The sequence below is a fragment of the Trachurus japonicus genome, chromosome 19 (assembly GCF_045865225.1).
Source record: "Trachurus japonicus isolate A0001 chromosome 19, Traja_1.0".
Classification (NCBI taxonomy): Eukaryota; Metazoa; Chordata; class Actinopteri; order Carangiformes; family Carangidae; genus Trachurus; species Trachurus japonicus.
Window position 1 is genome coordinate 3,114,568 of NC_140925.1, and position 19,250 is coordinate 3,133,817.

The 19,250-nt window shown below is 41.8% G+C and overlaps 1 protein-coding gene across 8 annotated transcripts in view; it reads left to right on the forward strand.

Moving 5' to 3' along the window:
• Positions 1–18,602, forward strand: part of baiap2b (BAR/IMD domain containing adaptor protein 2b) — an 88,373-nt gene extending 69,771 nt beyond the window's left edge. For 2 of the 8 annotated variants that reach the window (XM_085762482.1, XM_085762483.1), the window contains 8 exons: positions 1,755–1,988; positions 3,819–4,020; positions 5,460–5,661; positions 6,468–6,548; positions 7,481–7,658; positions 10,218–10,255; positions 16,929–16,972; positions 18,249–18,602. In XM_085762482.1, the coding sequence (XP_085618608.1) occupies positions 1,755–1,988; positions 3,819–4,020; positions 5,460–5,661; positions 6,468–6,548; positions 7,481–7,658; positions 10,218–10,255; positions 16,929–16,956 (963 nt within the window). In that variant the 3' untranslated portion in view covers positions 16,957–16,972; positions 18,249–18,602. Of the gene's footprint in view, positions 1–1,754; positions 1,989–3,818; positions 4,021–5,459; positions 5,662–6,467; positions 6,549–7,480; positions 7,659–10,217; positions 10,256–11,526; positions 11,677–15,340; positions 15,416–16,928; positions 16,973–18,236 lie in introns of those variants that run through there. The other 6 variants (XM_085762477.1, XM_085762479.1, XM_085762476.1 and 3 more) reach the window with 4 other exon arrangements.
• The last annotated feature ends 648 nt before the right edge of the window (positions 18,603–19,250 follow it).

Sequence of the window (19,250 nt, forward strand, 5' to 3'; positions counted from 1 at the left end):
TTGATGAGTTTGATGAGAGAAACCAAGAAATCCCATAATGAGCCTCCGTAGCGTAGCTCTGAGCAGCTCACGGCTCTGCTCCGCCGTTCTAAAAACAGCTTGCACCGACAATTAAAGGTAACGAACCTACTACTATGACTATAGGGATTATGGCAATGGGCCAATTTGCCAAAACGTTGAACTATCCTTTAAACTGAACAATAATACAAAACACTAAGTAATAATAATATTGAGAATAATCATCAGCTCATGTCTCAGTCTCAAATAAATGAGTTAAAAGGTGAGAAAACTCTGTAAAATAAATGATTCAAACACGTTTTTCACCAGGTTGTTGTTGATGTAAAGTAAAGCTTCAGTTATATTAATTAGCATCAACACCATGACAACCTGCTGTGAGGCTAATGGTTGTTTACTGAGCACACGGTGCTGAATGAACAGTCAACTGGTTCATCAATCAACTGGAAACTGATTGGTGCCTATTGTTATTGTTGTTGTTGTTGAACATTAAGTTATGACTGAATAACACAGAGCAAATCACCGTTTGAGATTTTTTAATGTCGCACTGGTTAAAGTGTCGACCACCTCCACCTCCAGCCGGGTGGAGTTAAGACGGTCTGAGTCTGAGCAGCAGCTTCCTGGATCAGGACTCGCTCCTTAACTCACAGCTGATGATGAATGTAAATGAGGAGAAGCTTTATGTAACCGTCCTGCTGCAGAATGTAGAGAGCTACGGTAATTAATGTATGGAGATAATTAATGTATGGAGGGAGGGAGGGAATGTGACTCAGACTGCGGTGCATTCAGGTGCACTCAGAGAGAATATTCATACTGTATCTGTCACACGTCTCCTGAGACCTGCATCAACTCACATCTCCTCTCCTCCCTCTGTCATCTACTGTGATTCACTGTCATCTACTTTCATCTATTAACATCTGTTATGAGCTATTAACATCTCTGCTGTCATCTACTGTCGTTCCCTTTGTTAGCAACAGAGAGAAATGTACAATAAACATGAAGACTAAAGAGTTCTCTATAAATATGAATAGACAAACATGTAGATGTGTGCATAGAAAAAGTCAAGCACACACACACACACTTCGCCTACATAGGGACCCTTATGTATTATTATTATGTAACAGCTCCAGTATATAGACTAGAGGATATTACACAGCTCTTCTATTTAATATGTTTCAGCACTGCAAAAACTCAAACTCTTACCAAGAATATTTGTCTTATTTCTAGTCAAAACAAATCTCATTCTACTTAAAATAAGACTCATCACATTAAAAGTAGCTTGTTTTTAGACACTTTTTACTTCATCACATAAAAAGTAGCTTGTGGTCTGATAATGGATCAAGTTTTTCTTTATTACAAGCAAAAAAAACATGTTTTCACTGGCAGATTTTTCTACTTATTTCAAGTGAAAATTTGTTTGAAACAAATGAAAATTTTCTAAAAATAAGTTCATTTTAGGCGATGAGTCTTATCTTGAGTGGAAAGAGATTAGTTTTGACTAGAAATGAGACATTTTGATAAGAAATAAGACCAATATTCTTGGAAAGATTTAGAGTTTTTGCAGTAGTTTGGTCCAATTAACAAGTGTAAAGGAGTTATCACTGATGTTTGTTCACTTTTACTTTTAATGAACCACTAATGAACTGTTTTCTTCAAATGAAGGAACATATTGTCTCCTCAGTCTGATCTAATAATCCTGTCCCCAACTCCTCTCCTCTCTCTCTCTCTCTCTCCAACAGGGGAAGGAGCTTCTCTCCCAGAAGATTCCCGTGTGGCAGCAGGCGTGTGCCGAGCCCAACAAGCTGCCGGACCGGGCCATGTTCCTGGCCCAGCAGATGAGTGGAGCGGCGGTAACCATGGCGCCCGGCGCCCATCACCCCGGCCTGCCCATCTCCGAGCCCCTCCCCGGGGTCAAACCTCTGCCCGTTCCCCCGGAGCTGGCAGCGCTGAGGGCCAGCGGCCTGGGACAGCAGGTCAGTCCACCGCAGGATTTGACCTCTGACCTCAACTGTAGAGTTTAAAGGGATATTTCAACATTTTCGCAAATTCTCCTATCACCATAATCCCTATAGTCGCAGCCGTAGGTTCATTACCTTTAATTATTGGTGCACGTTGTTTTTAGATCGGCGGAGCAGAGCCGTGAGCTGCTCTGAGCTACGCTACAGAGGCTCATGGGATTTCTTGGTTCCCCTCATCAAACTCATCAAATACACAATCCAACAACTCCACAACGCTCTGGTGGACAAGTTGTGACCTGCACATTCACCACGCTATGAGATAATAACACAACGTTACCAGACAGAGTTGTTTTAGAGGTAAATGCAGAGACTGTTTGATGAAAAACTGTCCCTGAAGGCAACGCGCATCAGTGGTTTTGCATGAATTTCCCTCTAAAACAACTCTGTGTGGTAACGTTGTGTTATTATCTCATAGCGTGGTGAATGTGCAGGTCACAACTTGTCCACCAGAGCGTTGTGGAGTTGTTGGATTGTGTATTTGATGAGGGAAAGCCCGGAAGCTCACGTCTCTGCCCCGCTGATCTCAAAACAACATGCACCGATAATTAAAGGTAATGAACCTACTGCTATGACTATAGGGATTATGGTGAGAGGAGAAATTGCCAAAATGTTGAAATATCCCTTTAATGTACGGCTTCACTGTCGGAGTCTGAAACTCAAAACACAAAACACAGTGAAGAGTCTCAGGACCTGGACCTGTGGCTGTTGCATGATGGGAGAACTGCAAATGACATCGTTAGTGAACCGTGTTAATTAGCTTCCTCACTGCCCCCTCCTCCTTCTCCTCTTCCTCCTCCTCTTCTTCCTCCTCCTCCTCCTCCTCCTCTTCCTCCTCCTCCTCTTCCTCCTTCAGGCCTGGTTACAAGGGAGAAAGAGAAAAAAAAGAAAAAAAAAAACTTGAGGATTTACATGAAAGCGTCTTCCTTCCGTTTGGCCCGAGCTGCTAATTAAAAAACTGCTGCAGATTCACTGGTGTTTTTCTGTTGCCAGATTAAACACTTTGAAAGTCTTTGCAGTCTCCCAGTTGTCACTTGGTGTGTTTATCTCTAAACCAACACGCACCCAGATGTAGTCGTTTCATTAATCAGCACTTCCTGTCCCAGATCCTCTCTCTCTCTGCACCTCGGTCATTAATATTATTAACGAGCTGCGAGGTGTTATGTAACAAGTTTCTGGTGATGTAAAAAGACGAGGTTGTTGTGTTACTAAGGGGATAGTTCACCCAAAATTGAAGTTTCAGAGTCCTCCGTGGCTTCTCTGAGTTACAGGGGGTCTCGGCGTAGCAGTGCATGTCCATATAACGGTTGCAAATGGATACCAACTGTCTTTGTAACAAAAAGACACACCAAAAAACATCCAAATACCTCCATGCTGCTCGTATGTAATGTCCGTCTTGTATTGAAGGCCCGAAATGCGAAATTGTCTCGAAAAAAATTTAATAAGTCTATATTTCAAGCTTGTTTTGTAGCTGAAGCTTCTCGAAGGTTCGTCCAAATTTGACGAACCGGGAAGAGGAGCTTCAAGGAGCTTCCGCTACAAAACAAGCTTGAAATATAGACTTATTTAATTTTTTTCGGGACAATTTCGCATTTCTGGGCTTCAATACAAGACGGACATTACATACGAGCAGCATGGAGGTATTTGGATGTTTTTTGGTGTGTCTTTTTGTTACGAAGACAGTTGGTATCCATTTGCAACCGTCATATGGACATTTCATGGAAATTTCAATTTTGGGTGAACTATCCCTTTAATTGCTTCTATGCAAATCCACCTCTTCCTCCACAGAGGCTGATGGGTGTGGACGGAGGGATGCCGGTGATGAACGGCACGGCCGGCGCCCACGGAGGAGAGGACTACCAGCAGTGGATGGAGGGTAAAGTGGCCCTGGGCAAAGTGTCCCCCCAGACCCAGAGACACGGGGCCGAGGTCTACTCCAACACCCTGCCGGTCCGCAAGGCCGCCCCCGCCAAGAGCAAGGCCATGCTGAGTAAGGACTCCCATGTTTCTCCTCCTTTAAAGGAGAATTCCGGCCATTTTTGACCCCTAAATCGTTGTCCTGATGGTCACCCAGAGCAAAAAACGCGACTAAAATTGATGCAGGCAAACCAGAGTTACACCATGGCTACCCAGCGCTAGGGATAGCCACAACGCTAACCTATGGGGCAATTCTTTCAACCACAACAAACACTCAGAAAACAATCAAATATCTATGGTACATGACTGGAATCCTTAGAGACACCACTGAACTCATATAGTGTAGAGTAGAAACAGTATAAACTTTGTGCCTGGTGTCTGTTAACTCTGTTAATTTTTCTAGTGGATTCCAGAAATCACCAAATTGTGTGTTCACCAACATAAAACTTATAAAATAGACATTAACTTGTAATACAATAAAAGCAAAATGTTAACTCAATGGCTCGGGGACTTTCTTGTAAATTCTATTCCTTAAATTAAAACATTTCACCGCATTTTATTAGCTTGGTGCTTTTATTTTGACAGAAAGGCCTGTCTCTCTCGCCCTGGAAGTCAATGGTTGTGGCTAGATGGCGTAGTACATGAGCTGCAGGAAGTGACGTAGAATCTTACCAAAAATCGTCGAGAACTCCCGACTGGTTAAAACTGACATGTCCAGGTGTAAAATAGGGTAAAAAAGCAAGTAAGTGAAGCCGTTGATTGGGTTTAGGCACGGATAAGTAAAGATTGCATGTTTTCTAGGACGTCACTTCCTGCAGCTCATGTATACGCCATCTAGCTACAACCCGAGTCAACGGCCCCAGACTACAGATAGCCGAACTCTGAAACATCCTGGAAAGACATTACTATCCCATCACAGAGCGCCTGCTCTCCCCGCCACACAAACTAACACTTTGTCCTTGTTGTGATGATTTTTTACAGAGATAAACGGTCGGAGATATTTTGAACATTACCACTGCACTACTCCACCGTTTATTTTAGTAAAGAAATCATCACAACAAGGAAAAAGCCATGGTGTAACTCCTTTAGTCGGGTTTTTTGCTCCAACCAACACTGGGTGACCATCAGGACAACGATTTAGGGGTAAAAAATGACCGGAATTCTCCTTTAATGCACGTTCATGTTGAAACCTTTATTAACTCCACACAGCAGAACAACCAGAGTCCAGGTTCAGGTCCTTTACCTCATTTAACTTTACATGTGATGCTTCAGTTGGAGCCGTCTGCCCCCTAGTGGCCAGAAGATAAAACACACTCACACACTCAGACTCAGATAGACAAACCAGTGCAGGTTTAATAAGAAACAGGCCACAGCAAGAGGGAATAAAGATGTGATATTAAAACTGAGGAATACAGATGATGGACGAGTAAAAATAGATGAAGGACAGAAGCAGGTTTCATAGAAATAGAAGATATTAAACTGTGCAGCTGCTTCCTGTCCTCCACCATGCAGCGGAGACCAGGACTCTGCCGCGGTCCAGCTCCATGGCCGCCGGCCTGGAGAGGAACGGCCGGACCCGCGTGCAGGCCATCTTCTCCCACGCGGCCGGAGACAACAGCACGCTGCTCAGCTTCTCCGAGGGCGACGTCATCACCCTGCTGGTCCCCGAGGCGCGGGACGGATGGCACTACGGGGAGAACGAGAAGACCAGGATGTGAGTGCAGCTCTGCCCTCAGTGTTTCTTATTTCCCCTGTCTGTCTCAGAACAACTCAGCAGCATCTCTAATAAATTAACGAGAATAGATCATTTTCCTGGAGTATTTTTCTATATAGCTATTTTATATTTATTTCATTTCTAGCTATATGTTAATTGTCAATTGAGACAGAGTGATGACAGCATGTCATGTCTGTATCTCTCCTACTCTTTCCCACGGAGCTCTGTCCCGTTTTAAAGGAGAAGGAAGCCCGTATTTCACACTGCAAAAACTCAAAATCTTACCAAGAATATTTGTCTTATTTCTAGTTAAAATGTAATTTCTAGTCAAAACAAATCTCATTCCACTTAAAATAAGACTCATCACATTAAAAAGTAGCTTGTTTTTAGACACTTTTTACTTCTTTCAAGCATATTTTCACTTGAAATAAGTAGAAAAATCTGATAGTGGAGCAAGTTTTTCTTTTTTATTACAAGCACAAAAAACTTGCTTTCACTGGCAGATTTTTCTACTTATTTCAAGTGAAAATTTGTTTGAAACAAGTGAAAATGATCTAAAAACAAGTAAATTTTAGGTGATGAGTCTTACTAGTGGGAAGAGATTAGTTTTGACTAAAATTGAAGCATTCTTGGAAAGATTGTGAGTTTTTGCAGTGCAGGAACGCTGACTTATCACCAGAACAGACATGTCCTGTGATTTTCAGCCTCCTTACATATTTAATAGAGGGGGACAATACCTGACAGTACAGCTATCAAGATGCCTTTTCCTCCTGTCTGTGACCTCTGACCTCCTCGTCCTCCTGCAGGCGCGGCTGGTTTCCCTTCTCCTACACCAGGCTGATCTCTGAGGCGGACAACGACTCCATGAGGCAGCTCCGAGTACACAAGTAGGTCTGAGGCAGAAACTGTCCCCCCCAATTTCTAAAAAACATGAATTGTCCCCCCCAATAAAAATACCCTAAATTATTCTAAATTGAACAAATGTATTTTCAGACTTCACATTCTTCACATTTTAGATTCACATCTAAAAAGAAAAGATTGAAATGGTGAAACAAATAATGTTTGACACATCCCATCTCTGGTCTCCTCCACTACGATGCAAATGAACGGGTAGTTTCTTACACAGACACTGATGACATCATCAGGCTTTAAAGAAACAACCCCCTCCATTTTAGGGCTTCATATTTTGATATTCATCAGTATCAATTAATCATGCATAAAGTTAGTCCCATGCACTGAGAGAGAAGGAAGATGGTGAGAAGAACTGGGGATCTGGGATCTGGGGTTGGAGGGAGATGAGAGATAAGAACATGAGTAGACATTACATTACATGCCCGAGACCATTAAAGTTATGATTCACTAATTTAACAGTTAAGTAAGCAGTGATACACGCTGTTGGCTGTTTAGGACAAATAAACAAGACAGGTAGCACAGTAAATGATAAGACTTTTTGAATGATATGGTGAACCTATATGAAGTTGTGATTTATGGTGGCATATGAGTTGCATACAGGCAAAAAAAAAATCACTTTTGTGATCCTGACATTGGATGTGCACCCCTGAACCTATGTTTGGTTTTATTTGGGCTGAATATTGACCTCTGATTGGATCCTGATTAAACTGTGTCAGGTTCAATCAGCTTCTCAATGCACCGGGTTTTAAAGCCAAGAACCAATCATGAAGGTGCTTTTCTAAAACCCCCTGCAGGTCTTATATTCGTCCCTGATTGGCTCTGGCCAGGTGACTGCATGCTGACTGTCTCCTGATGATGTGTGTATGTGTGTGTGTGTGTGTGTGTGTGTGTGTGTGTGTGTCTGCAGCCTGCACCACGGGAAGAGCAGCAGCACGGGGAACCTTCTGGAGAGAGAAGACATGGCGCTGCCGGCCGCGGACTACGGCATGCACTCCCGCATGGCGGCGGGCAGCTCGTCCACGCTGCACGGCCGACCACAACAACAGCAACGCCCCTACAGCGTGGCCGTGCCGGGCTTCTCACAGGTGGGTGGGGGTCTGCAAAACCACCACACACACAAAAACACACACACATGCACGAGTTCACACATGGCAGACGAGCCGAGGCATCGCACGAAACCTGGCGAAGATCTGCGCTCGTCTCGTCTGACAAATACACTGCAAAAACCCCAAATCATTCCAAGAATATTTGTCTTCTTTCTTGTCAAAATGTCTCATTTCTTGTCAAAACTCATCTCTTTCCACTTAAAATAAGACTCATCACCTATAAATGAACTTGTTTTTAGATCATTTTCACTTGTTTCAAACTAATTTTCAATTGAAATAAGTAGAAAAATCTGCCAGTGAAAGCAAGTTTTTTTGTGCTTGTAATAAGGAAGAAAAACTTGCTCCACTGTCAGATTTTTCTACTTATTTCAAGTGAAAATATGCTTGAAAGAAGTAAAAAGTGTCTAAAAACAAGCTACTTTTTATGTGATGAGTCTTATTTTAAGTAGAATGAGATTATTTCGACTGGAAATAAGACAAATGTTCTTGGTCTTGGTAAGAGTTTGAGTTTTTGCAGTGTAGGGTTGTCACGAATCTCACGATTACTTGTTTTCACAATTAATAACGGTATTAAACGCCACAATTAATTAATCGTAAAGATTCCTAAATACCGTCACTTTCCAAAAATGATGATGTTGGAGACACGGAGGCAGATGTGGCACCAAAGTAAAGGTCAATGTAAGAAATACTGGTCCATTTACCTATTATTACCATTATTTCTCTGACGATTGTACAAAGAAAATCTATAATCGTGACGACGTCCCTACTGACAAAGTTTGGGAGCGTCTCGCTGCAGCGGCGCAGACAGGAAGTCAGCTTTTATTTTGGCAGGCCGTCTCGGTGTGAACGGCGCTCTGCTACATTAGCTTCTGTAAACGCAGGAATCAGAATCAGAATCAGTTCCACTCGGCTTCACACGTCCTCGTCCTCCACGTCCGGCGGGAACTCGTCTGTCTGAGAGAGACGGTTCACCCAGCTGCCTGAGAGGAGGAGGAGGAGGAGGAGGAGGAGGAGGAGGAGGAGGAAGAGGAGGAGGAGGAAGAGGAGGAGGAGGAGGAAGAGGAAGAGGAGGAGGAGGAGGAGGAGGAAGAGGAGGAAGAGAAGGAAGAGGAGGAGGGGATTCATCTTTCTGCAGGCGACTCTCTCTTACACAACACTGAGACTCGGCTCCGTCAGCGCGGCGTCTCCATCCCACGCCTCACCTGGAACATTACATGTGGGCGACGGTTCATTTAATTGCTCGACAGTCACGTAACGACTTAACAACAGCTTCTTCTTTTTCTTTCTCTCCGTCTGCGTCGTTCCGGTGCGTTCAGGGACAGAAACGTCTCCGCTGACATTTAAGGAGCTCGGACTGTGATTCTGTGTCTGTGAAACTTCAAGTCAGATGATGAAAAGCAGGGCACTTGTTACTCAGTCAGTCTCTTAAAAAATGTATTTTAGTTCCTCTTAACACATTCAATCTATGGAATTATCTTATAATCTTGTGAAGTAGGAATTGGGGAATTTTAAAAATGTTTTACTGTATTTTGTATCATGTATGACTTAGCTTTTCTTTCCATTGAGCATATAGGATAGGGTACACCTTTATCTAATGTATTGCACCTTGTCTATGTGTTGTCTATTTTCTATTTGTGTCATTCTACACTGCAAAAACTCAAAATCTTACCAAGAATATTTGTCTTATTTCTAGTCAAAACAATCTAATTATACTAAAGACAGACTCATCACATTAAAAAGTAGCTTGTTTTTAGACACTTTTTACTTCTTTCAAGCAGATTTTCACTTGAAATAAGTAGAAAAATCTGATAGTGGAGCAAGTTTTTCTTTCTTATTACAAGCACAAAAAACTTGCTTTCACTGGCAGATTTTTCTACTTCTTTCAAGTGAAAATTAGTTTGAAACAAGTGAAAATGATCTAAAAACAAGTTAATTTTTAGGTGATGAGTCTTATTTTAAGTGGAAAGAGATTAGTTTTGACTAGAAATGAGACATTTTTTAAGAAACAAGACAAATATTCTTGGAAAGATTTTGAGTTTTTGCAGTGTACTGTATATCACCCTTGTATAGTAGTGTTTTCTGTGTATGTTTATATGTTATATGTTGTTGGGACTGCAGATGGAAATGAGCTGTGAGCTAAATCTGGTGCAACCATCTCTTCATTTTCTGCAAATGATTAATGTCATTGCACAACTGTCCCTTAATAAACTAAACTAAACTATGGTGTGTGAGAGGTTTTACACAGTTATACTGTACATCCACAACAGAACAGATTTAAATTCTTTTGTTTTTGCAGAATCATTTAAACGTTTCCAACCAGATATTCACAAACACAACCAGGTGTCAGTTTAGTTCAGGATCAGATTCTTCATCCCTGAAGCTGCAGGTTGTTTTTCCTCCGTGTGTGTGTTTGCTGCCACCTGCTGGCTGCTCTGCTCTCTGCAGCCTCTCACACTGTATTGACAAGTATTGATTGATTATCTTGGCTCAGAATCATTGTAGAGGTTGATTAACTCTCTTTGTTTTGTGTTTTTCCAGCCGGGAGCTGAAGAGTACGAGCCGCGTTTCCCCACAAGGTAAGAACAAGTCAACTTGATCTGTTTTTTTAAGTTTATGTTGTGTTTCTAAACTAAATTCAGGTTCAAACATGTAAACATCTGGACTGATGTGTTGAATGTAGCTGTAGTAGTGTAGTGTGAGTGGGTGGGAAGCCAGTGAGGGATCAACAAACTGACTGAACTCCACAACTGAAGACGGAGAGTCGAGGGATTGGGAAGATTTTATTGTCATTAAAAAAAAGTTCAGACCTGCAAACACACAACCACACACACACACACACACACACACACTGCACTTCAGTTTCTGTTGTTTTGTCGTTTCGTTTCTTTGTTTCTTTGTTTCTTTGTTTCCTTCTGTTGTGTTTTTCTCATTTGTTTGATAGAAAACTATAAGTGATAAAGTCATTTATTATAATAATAATAATAGAGGGCTGGCTCTGTGATTGGTCGGCCATGAATGGTGAGTTTAAGGACCTTAAGGAAAATAGATGTTTTATTTGTACATAGTAATAATTAATGATATTTATGTTTTAAGGCATGGTGTCATGTTACTGGTTCGTTTGGTTTCAGTTTGTTTAAGTTTCTTTTCTGTTCATTAATATCAACACAGTCGTGCTTCAACCCCCCCTCCCCCTCCCCCCCAGCTTCCCCCCTCCACACTCCCCATGCACCATGCAGCTCCTCCCTAACTGCACCCACCCACCCACACTGCAAAAACTCTTATATCTTACCAAGAATATTTGTCTTATTTCTAGTCAAAACTAATCTCATTCTACTTAAAATAAGACTCATCACATTAAAAAGTAGCTTGTTTTTAGACACTTTTTACTTCTTTCAAGCTGATTTTCACTTGAAATAAGTAGAAAAATCTGATAGTGGAGCAAGTTTTTCCTCCTTATTACAAGCACAAAAAAGATTTTTCTACTTTTTTCAAGTGAAAATGATCTAAAAACAAGTAATTTTATAGGTGATGAGTCTTATTTTAAGTGGAAAGAGATTAGTTTTGACTAGAAATGAGACATTTTGACAAGAAATAAGACAAATATTCTTGGAAAGATTGTGAGTTTTTGCAGTGTAACTCCCTACTGAACTGACCCTGCTTCAGCCCCTCCTCCCCTCCTCCCTCCCTCCTCATTCACAGCTCAGTTTATCAGTCAGTTTGAGTTGCATTGGGGGAGTATTTGTGGGATGGGGGGGGGGTTGATGTGTTTGCTGCTGCTGCTGCTGCTGCTGTGTCTCCTTGGCAACCCTCCCCGGACGACGCCTCCTCTCCCTCTCTCTGTCCACAGTTCCACAGAGGGCAAATTGATTTCCACAGTGTGAGAGGACAGAGACAGACAAACAGACTCAGCCTCAGACGATGCGATAGGACAGACACCTCGCTGCTGCCCCCCCCACTCCCACTCCCACTCCCACTCCCCCCCACCCACCTGCCCCCAGCCCCTCCCCTCCCCATCCTCACCCCTCGCCATCCTGACTTCCTGCTTACGGCAATAAACTCCTCCTCCTCCTCCTTCCTCCTAAACCCGATCAATGACGAGAAGAGACTCGGATCTATTTGATCCCCCCCGCCCCTCCTCTTTGATTCCTCCCCCTACCCCATCCCCACTGCCCCCCCCACCCCCCCACTCCTGCCCTGGTGAAGCCACGCCAAGCCAAACCAGAACATAACGGACTGAGTGCCATCCGAATATTTAAAAACCAACAACGTGATGGACATTTTCTCTGAGGAACACGTATCTTTTGCTTGTCTTTCATGCATGTACATTTCTTTTATATATCACAGGGGGTTATTATTATTATTATTATTATTATTAATTATTATTATAATTATTATTAATATTATATCTCCCCACCAAAGGAAGCTGATTTTCACATCGTGTGTCAGTTGCTCTCCATCAGAATGACGATGTAAACACTGCAAAAACTCAAAATCTTACCAAGAATATTTGTCTTATTTCTAGTCAAAATGTCATTTCTAGTCAAAATAAATCTAATTCTACTTAAACTAAGACTCATCACACACAAGTAGCTTGTTTTTAGACACTTTTTACTTTTTTCAAGCAGATTTTCACTTGAAATAAGTAGAAAAATCTGATAGTGGAGCAAGTTTTTATTTTCTTATTACAAGCACAAAAAACCTGCTTTCACTGGCAGATTTTTCTACTTATTTCAATTGAAAATTAGTTTGAAACAAGTGAAAACTGTCCAAAATTTGATTTTTAGGTGATGAGTCTTATTTTAAGTGGAAATAGATTAGTTTTGACTAAAATTGAGACATTTTGACAAGAAATAAGACAAATATTCTTGGAAAGAGTTTGAGTTTTTGCAGTGAAGGATGTAAAATCAGGGTGTAAAGTTAAAGTTGTTGATCCCTAAGAGGATTTTCATAATGTAAAAAAAAGAAAAGAAGAAAAGACATCACAATCAATATTTTACTGGCTCTTTCAGTATCTACCACTAATTTAACCTTTTCATGCTGTGAGGTTTTGTAACTCCTCTGACAGAAGAAGAGCTCATGTATCACGAGTAGTGAACAGACAATAATGTAAATGTTTGAACGTCTTCGGTTGTTAATAATAATAATGATGATGATGATGATGACAATGATGATGGGAATGTTTACTGTACATACATGTGCCATACAGAAGTGCTTGTCATACAGTATCTATGATCGGTTCATAAAGAAACGCACCTTATTAAAGTTACCGTCTATATTTCTGACTCTGTGAAACAAACTGTAACGTTTTCAGTATCACACACACACACACACAACCTTCGACTTTCTACTGTGGTGTGTGTGTGTGTGTGTGTATGTGTGTGGATGTCATGCCAAGGCTGAATGGGGTCGACTCACACTCGTCTCTGTTGCACACACTCTGCACCAAAATCTTAGATCTTAAAGGGATACGCCAACATTTTTTTTTTCGTGTCTTGCCTCACTCCCGAGTCCATGACCAGCAGATAGACACCATCCTTTCGACTGTGCGTGCAGTAACAAGGGAGATAGAGCCGTATCGCCCGTAATTAGCTTAGCTCAAACACTGGAAGTGTATAGGTAGTGTTAGCCTGCCTCCACCTAAAGTCATCAGAGAAACTCTTCAGCAACTCTAAACAGAAACCGGCGGGCCGATCTTCGTCTCAGAGCTGACAAAACTCTCCGGTAAGGCATCTTGAGCGGTCAAATGCCGCTAACGGGACGAGATCGGTCAAAACGGAGGGTTCAAGGAAAGACGCTTTATTTTGGTTCCAGCTAGCTACATCGAGGGTAGGTTAGCTTCCTATTTCAAAGTAAAAGGACAAATTCTATGGTCATGGTTTTCTATATGTAAAGGGCAACGGGTGTTTTATTTTGTGAAAGTAACCGGAAGTGCGTTGGTCACAACAGCTAGCTTGAGTAGCGCCAAATTCGTCTGAACAAAATTGTAAACAGCCGGTATTTAGACAAATTAACGACACACTGCTGATCTAAACGGCTACTTTCTCGCCTAAACATGTTTGAAATGTGGATAAAGTGATATATTTACAGAGTTTAGAGCTAAAATGAAACCAGCTTCTGACTTCTGATTTCGGCTCGGGTAGGAGGCAGGCTAACACTACCTATACACTTCCAGTGTTTGAGCTAAGCTAATTACGGGCGATACGGCTCTATCTCCCTTGTTACTGCACGCACAGTCGAAAGGATGGTGTCTATCTGCTGGTCATAGACTCGGGAGTGAAGTAATGTTGGCGTATCCTAAATATACAAAGTCACTTTAAAGACAAAAATGTTAAATATGTCCTTTTTAGATTTGAGACTTTTTATGTTTTTTCATTTCAAATTCTGAGATTTAGATGTTTGGATGCACAAAAAAATCAAAAGGGAAATATAAAACTAATCAATCAATCAGTTTGTGAGCTGATAAAGTGCCAATAAAAGCGACTGAGGTCGTTCATGCATGAAAGAAAAGACAAGAGGTACAGTACGGCTGTTTGGCTCTTCTGGACTCTGACTGACTGTGGCTTCAGTGTGTTAATATGTTTTTTTACTTCTGGAACCAGAGGACGAAGCCAGGTGACGTTTCAAACCTCATTCAGCCTTCGTGTTCTGTGCTGTTTGCAATTAAAGGCGTGATTTTAAAAAAACTAAACTAAAGGAAACTAAACAGAAAGCAGCCTGATGAAGTGTTTGTCTGATTCTGTCTGTGCTTTAATAAAGAAGACGCTGGTCTGCTCGTCTGTATGTCGGTCCAGTCGGTGCCTGTCTCTGTTTGACCCGCTCTAACTGTCGTCTACCAAAACCTGTAAATGCATTTTATAAAAAAAGAAAAGAAAAGAAAGAAATCTCATCTGAGTTGTTCTGTTTTTACCAAAGAGAGCAGGTGGAATTTAAAGGAATGGTTCGACATTTTGTCAAATTGGCCCATTGCCATAATCCCTATAGTCATAGCAGTAGGTTCGTTACCTTTAATTGTCGGTGCAAGCTGTTTTTAGAACGGCGGAGCAGAGCCGTGAGCTGCTCAGAGCTACGCTACGGAGGCTCATGGGATTTCTTGGTTTCCCTCATCAAACTCATCAAATACACAATCCAACAACTCCACAACGCTCTGGTGGACAAGTTGTGACCTGCACATTCACCACGCTATGAGATAATAACACAACGTTACCACACAGAGTTGTTTTAGAGGGAAATACAGAGACTGTTGATGAAAAACTGTCCCTGAAGGCAACGTGCATCAACGGTTTTGCATGAATTTACCTCTAAAACAACTATATTTTACAGCCTCTGTAGCGTAGCTCTGAGCAGCTCGCGGCTCTGCTCTGCCGTTCTAAAAATAGCTTGCACCAACAATTAAAGGTAACGGACCTACTGCTATGACTATAGGGATTATGGCAATGGGCCAATTTGGCAAAATGTTGAACTATCCCTTTAAACTTTCCTGTAAAAACTGAAGCAGAGAAAAGTAAAGGTCGGACATTTTTTTTGCACTGTAGAGCTGCTGCATACGTCTGCTCATTAAACCCCCCCTCCTCTCCGTCCGACTGTGACCTAACACTTGTCTTCCCCCCTCAGCTTTGCCAACCCTCCTCTCTTCTCCATCTCTTGTTTTGATGAATTTATAGAGACAAAAGTCGAGTGCAAAGGACAGGAAGCTGCCAGTGTTTCTTCTTTCTCCACTAGAATAAAACCAAACCCAGGTACATGATGCACCGACCCACCCAACCAAGTAACTCCTCGTGTGCTTTTATTTTGAAAGGAGTTGTGTTGTGTACAGAGACTCTCTGGGTGTGTGTGTGTGTGTGTGTGTGCATGCTCTGGAAGTGATGACCTCCGATATACGGTGACTTTCTAAAGACTCAAGTATAAAATAAATTCATTCAGCCGTGGACCTTTTTGTGGCTTTTTTGTTTTGTTTTTTATTTTTTACATAAAGTTTTTGGATTCAATCAGAGGGAATTTGAATTTCTTTTCTTTTTTTTTGGTTGAATATGTTTTTATTTTGATCAGTTGTGTTTTTTCTTCTTTACTACTTTTCTACTAACGCTGTCGATTCTTTAGAAAAACCAGCTTCAATGAAACTTTATTGATTTAATCACATAAACAAAATGAGTCTCTCTCATTAACCAGCAGCTCTTTGCTGTCGCTTCTCATGACCACATAACATTTCTCTGGGCCTGTGGCGGTTCATGTCATAACACCTGCACCTCCTCCACCTGCACCTCCTGCACCTCCTGCAGCACCACCAGCCTTGTTGCATGTACGGTAGAGTGTGTGTGTGTGTGTGTGTGTGTGTGTGTGTGTTCAGTGCACAGTTGTATTCGCTGCATCAATCCGCCCCGACCTGCCACTGCCATAAACTCTCCACTGGCTCCTCCTCCTCCTGCTGCTGCACAGGTACCTCCTTCTCCTCCTTCTCCTCCTCCTCCTCCTCCTCCTCCTCCTCCTCCTCCTCCTCCTCCTCCTCTGTACCCATCATTGCGTCTTTAGTTTTGTTTTGTTTGCCTGTGTGTGTGTTTGCCACTTTTACTTTGGTAATCTGTAATCTATATCTGGGTCATAATCTCCATGTGACTGTAACAGTTTGTGTTTGTAAATGTGTTCATGTAAATATGATAATGATAATGTTATTATTACAACAATGGGACCATGGTTGAGTTGAGTTTGACTGGCGGCTGCAGCTTCGGCTTCAGTTCAGCTCCAAACAGAAACAGAAAAACATAGATTAAAGGTGAAAGTTTTGCATCTTAACTTTCACTTTTATACAAAAAAACCAACATGCAACTAGAAGGTAAATGGCTGCGCTGCATGACAGGATCTCGTTCTGCTGATATATAAGAGTGTATTTAAAGTTTAAACCTGATTGATCTGTCATGTGGTTTGGTTCATTTCCCTTCAGCTATAATCCAAAGACGGAGCTGGAACTGTAACAACTGTGACAGGTCTTTAATTTAACACATTGAACAGAGCAGGTTTAATGATGTAAGACAACAAATTACCTGCTGCTGTTAAAGAAAAATCATAATCATAAAATAAATGAAACGTAGGCGACTCAGTCATGGTCTCATTTATTTGCACTATTAATGATATCTGTAACTCTTTATATTAATGTCAATAGTAGTTAATGTTAAGACTACAGTGTGAAGTTATGAGTCATGATGTGTTATAAATAACTAAGAGACAGTGTGTTCACATGGGGACTGTCTCTTTCAGTACTGGGCCTGATTACGCCCGATTCTGAGCCACCGAACCTCCTCGTAAGTGACTGACCTCAGATCAGCCGCGTCTCCGACTTCCTGTTTCCTCAGCGTCGCTTCAAACTGCGTCTGCTTCACTGTCATGTGACCTGCTGTGGGTGTGGGTGTGGGTGTGGGTGTGGGTGCATTGTGCTGCATCTCTGGGGGTCATTTCACTGTGTGTGCAGTGATGTCGTCATCATAATGCTTGGAATGTGCTGCGTCATCCTCTTCTTTTGCATGACTCATCATTCTTTTATTGACCTCCTCTGACTGTGTCGGTGGTTTTTTTTAATTCTCTGTTGCAGCCATGTCGTCCCGTCATCTCTTCTCGTTCTGACGTTTTAAAGGGATACGCCAACATTTTTTTTCATGTCTTGCCTCACTCCCAAGTCCATGACCAGCAGATAGACACCATCCTTTCGACTGTGCGTGCAGTAACAAGGGAGATAGAGCCGTATCGCCCGTAATTAGCTTAGCTCAAACACTGGAAGTGTATGGGTAGTGTTAGGGCCTGTCCTCCTACCCGAGCCGAAAATTTCATTTTAGCTCTAAACTCTGTAAATATATCACTTTATCGACATTTCAAACATTTTTAGGCGAGAAAGTAGCCGTTTAGATCAGCAGTGTGTCGTTAATTTGTCTAAATACCAGCTGTTTACAATTTTGTTCGGACGAATTTGGCGCTACTCAAGCTAGCCGTTGTGACCAACGCACTTCCGGTTACTTTCACAAAGTAAAACACCCGTTGCCCTTTACATACAGAAAACCATGATGATAGAATTTGTGCTTTTACTTTGAAATAGGAAGCTAACCTACCCTCAATGTAGCTAGCTTGAACCAAAATAAAGCGTCTTTGCTTGAACCCTCCGTTTTGACCGATCTCGTCCCGTTAGCGGCATTTGACCGCTCAAGATGCCTTACCGGAGAGTTTTGTCAGCTCTGAGACGAAGATCGGCCCGCCGGTTTCCGTTTAGAGTTGCTGAAGAGTTTCTCTGATGACTTTAGGTGGAGGCAGGCTAACACTACCCATACACTTCCAGTGTTTGAGCTAAGCTAATTACGGGCAATACGGCTCTATCTCCCTTGTTACTGCACGCACAGTGGAAAGGATGCTGTCTATCTGCTGGTCATGGACTCAGGAGTGAGGCAAGACATGGAAAAAAACAAAAGTTGGCGTATCCCTTTAACGCTCATGCATGACTTCCTGGCTACAGTTCATCCAATAAGAATAAAGCGTGTTTTTTTTAACTCTATATTTCTGTGTTTCCTTTCCCCCCCCCAGCAGCAGCAGCAGCAGTGACCCCCCCATCGAGCCGGCCGTGGAGGCTCCGGCCAAACCGCCCCTCTCCGACGAGGAGGATGAAGTGATCGAGGAGGACGAGCAGCTGGACGAAGCTCACTATGACTCCGTGGAGAAGGCCTCGACCCCCCCGGGAGAATACTGAGCCGTCCCCTGTGACCCTAACTAACCTCCCGCCACATTAACACACATACATAGAGCCACCAAGTATAATAACATCTAAAAATCTGACCAGCAAAATGAACAAACTGCATCACAACAACTCAACAACAGCTCCAGTGATCTGATCTGAGCTGAGCTGAGCTGAGAGATGATGTAAAAAGAACTGATTCATATTTGATCATAAGTATAAAAAGAAAAAAGAAAAGAAAAGAAAAAAATCAGGCTTTTGCATTTGATTGTTTAGTTGTTCGTCTGTGTAAAAACACACTTTAAAACATGTTCTTTTAGACGTTCACCTGCAGGACTCGTCTGCAAACGCGTCCCGAGTCCAACCCAGAGACTGCACTGCAAAAAGTCAAAATCTTTCCAAGAATATTTGTCTTATTTCTTGTCAAAATGTCTCAATTTTAGTCAAAACTAATCTCTTCCCACTTAAAATAAGACTCATCACCTAAAAATTAACTTGTTTTTAGACACTTTTCACTTGTTTCAAACTAATTTACAATTGAAATAAGTAGAAAAATCTGCCAGCGAGACACAAGCTTGTTATAAGAAAGAAAAACTTGCTCCACTATCAGATTTTTCTACTTAATTTAAGTGAAAATATACTTGAAAAAAGTAAAAAGTGTCTAAAAACAAGCTACTTTTTAAAGTGATGAGTCTTATTTTAAGTATAATGAGATGTGTTTTGACTAGAAATGACATTTTAACTAGAAATAAGAGAAATCTTGGTAAGATTTGAGTTTTTGCAGTGTGGCTGACCGACTCCACCTGAGCGCTCCTGTCCCCGCGTGTCAGCTAAAGGGCTTTAACAGTAGTTAAGCTGCTACACAT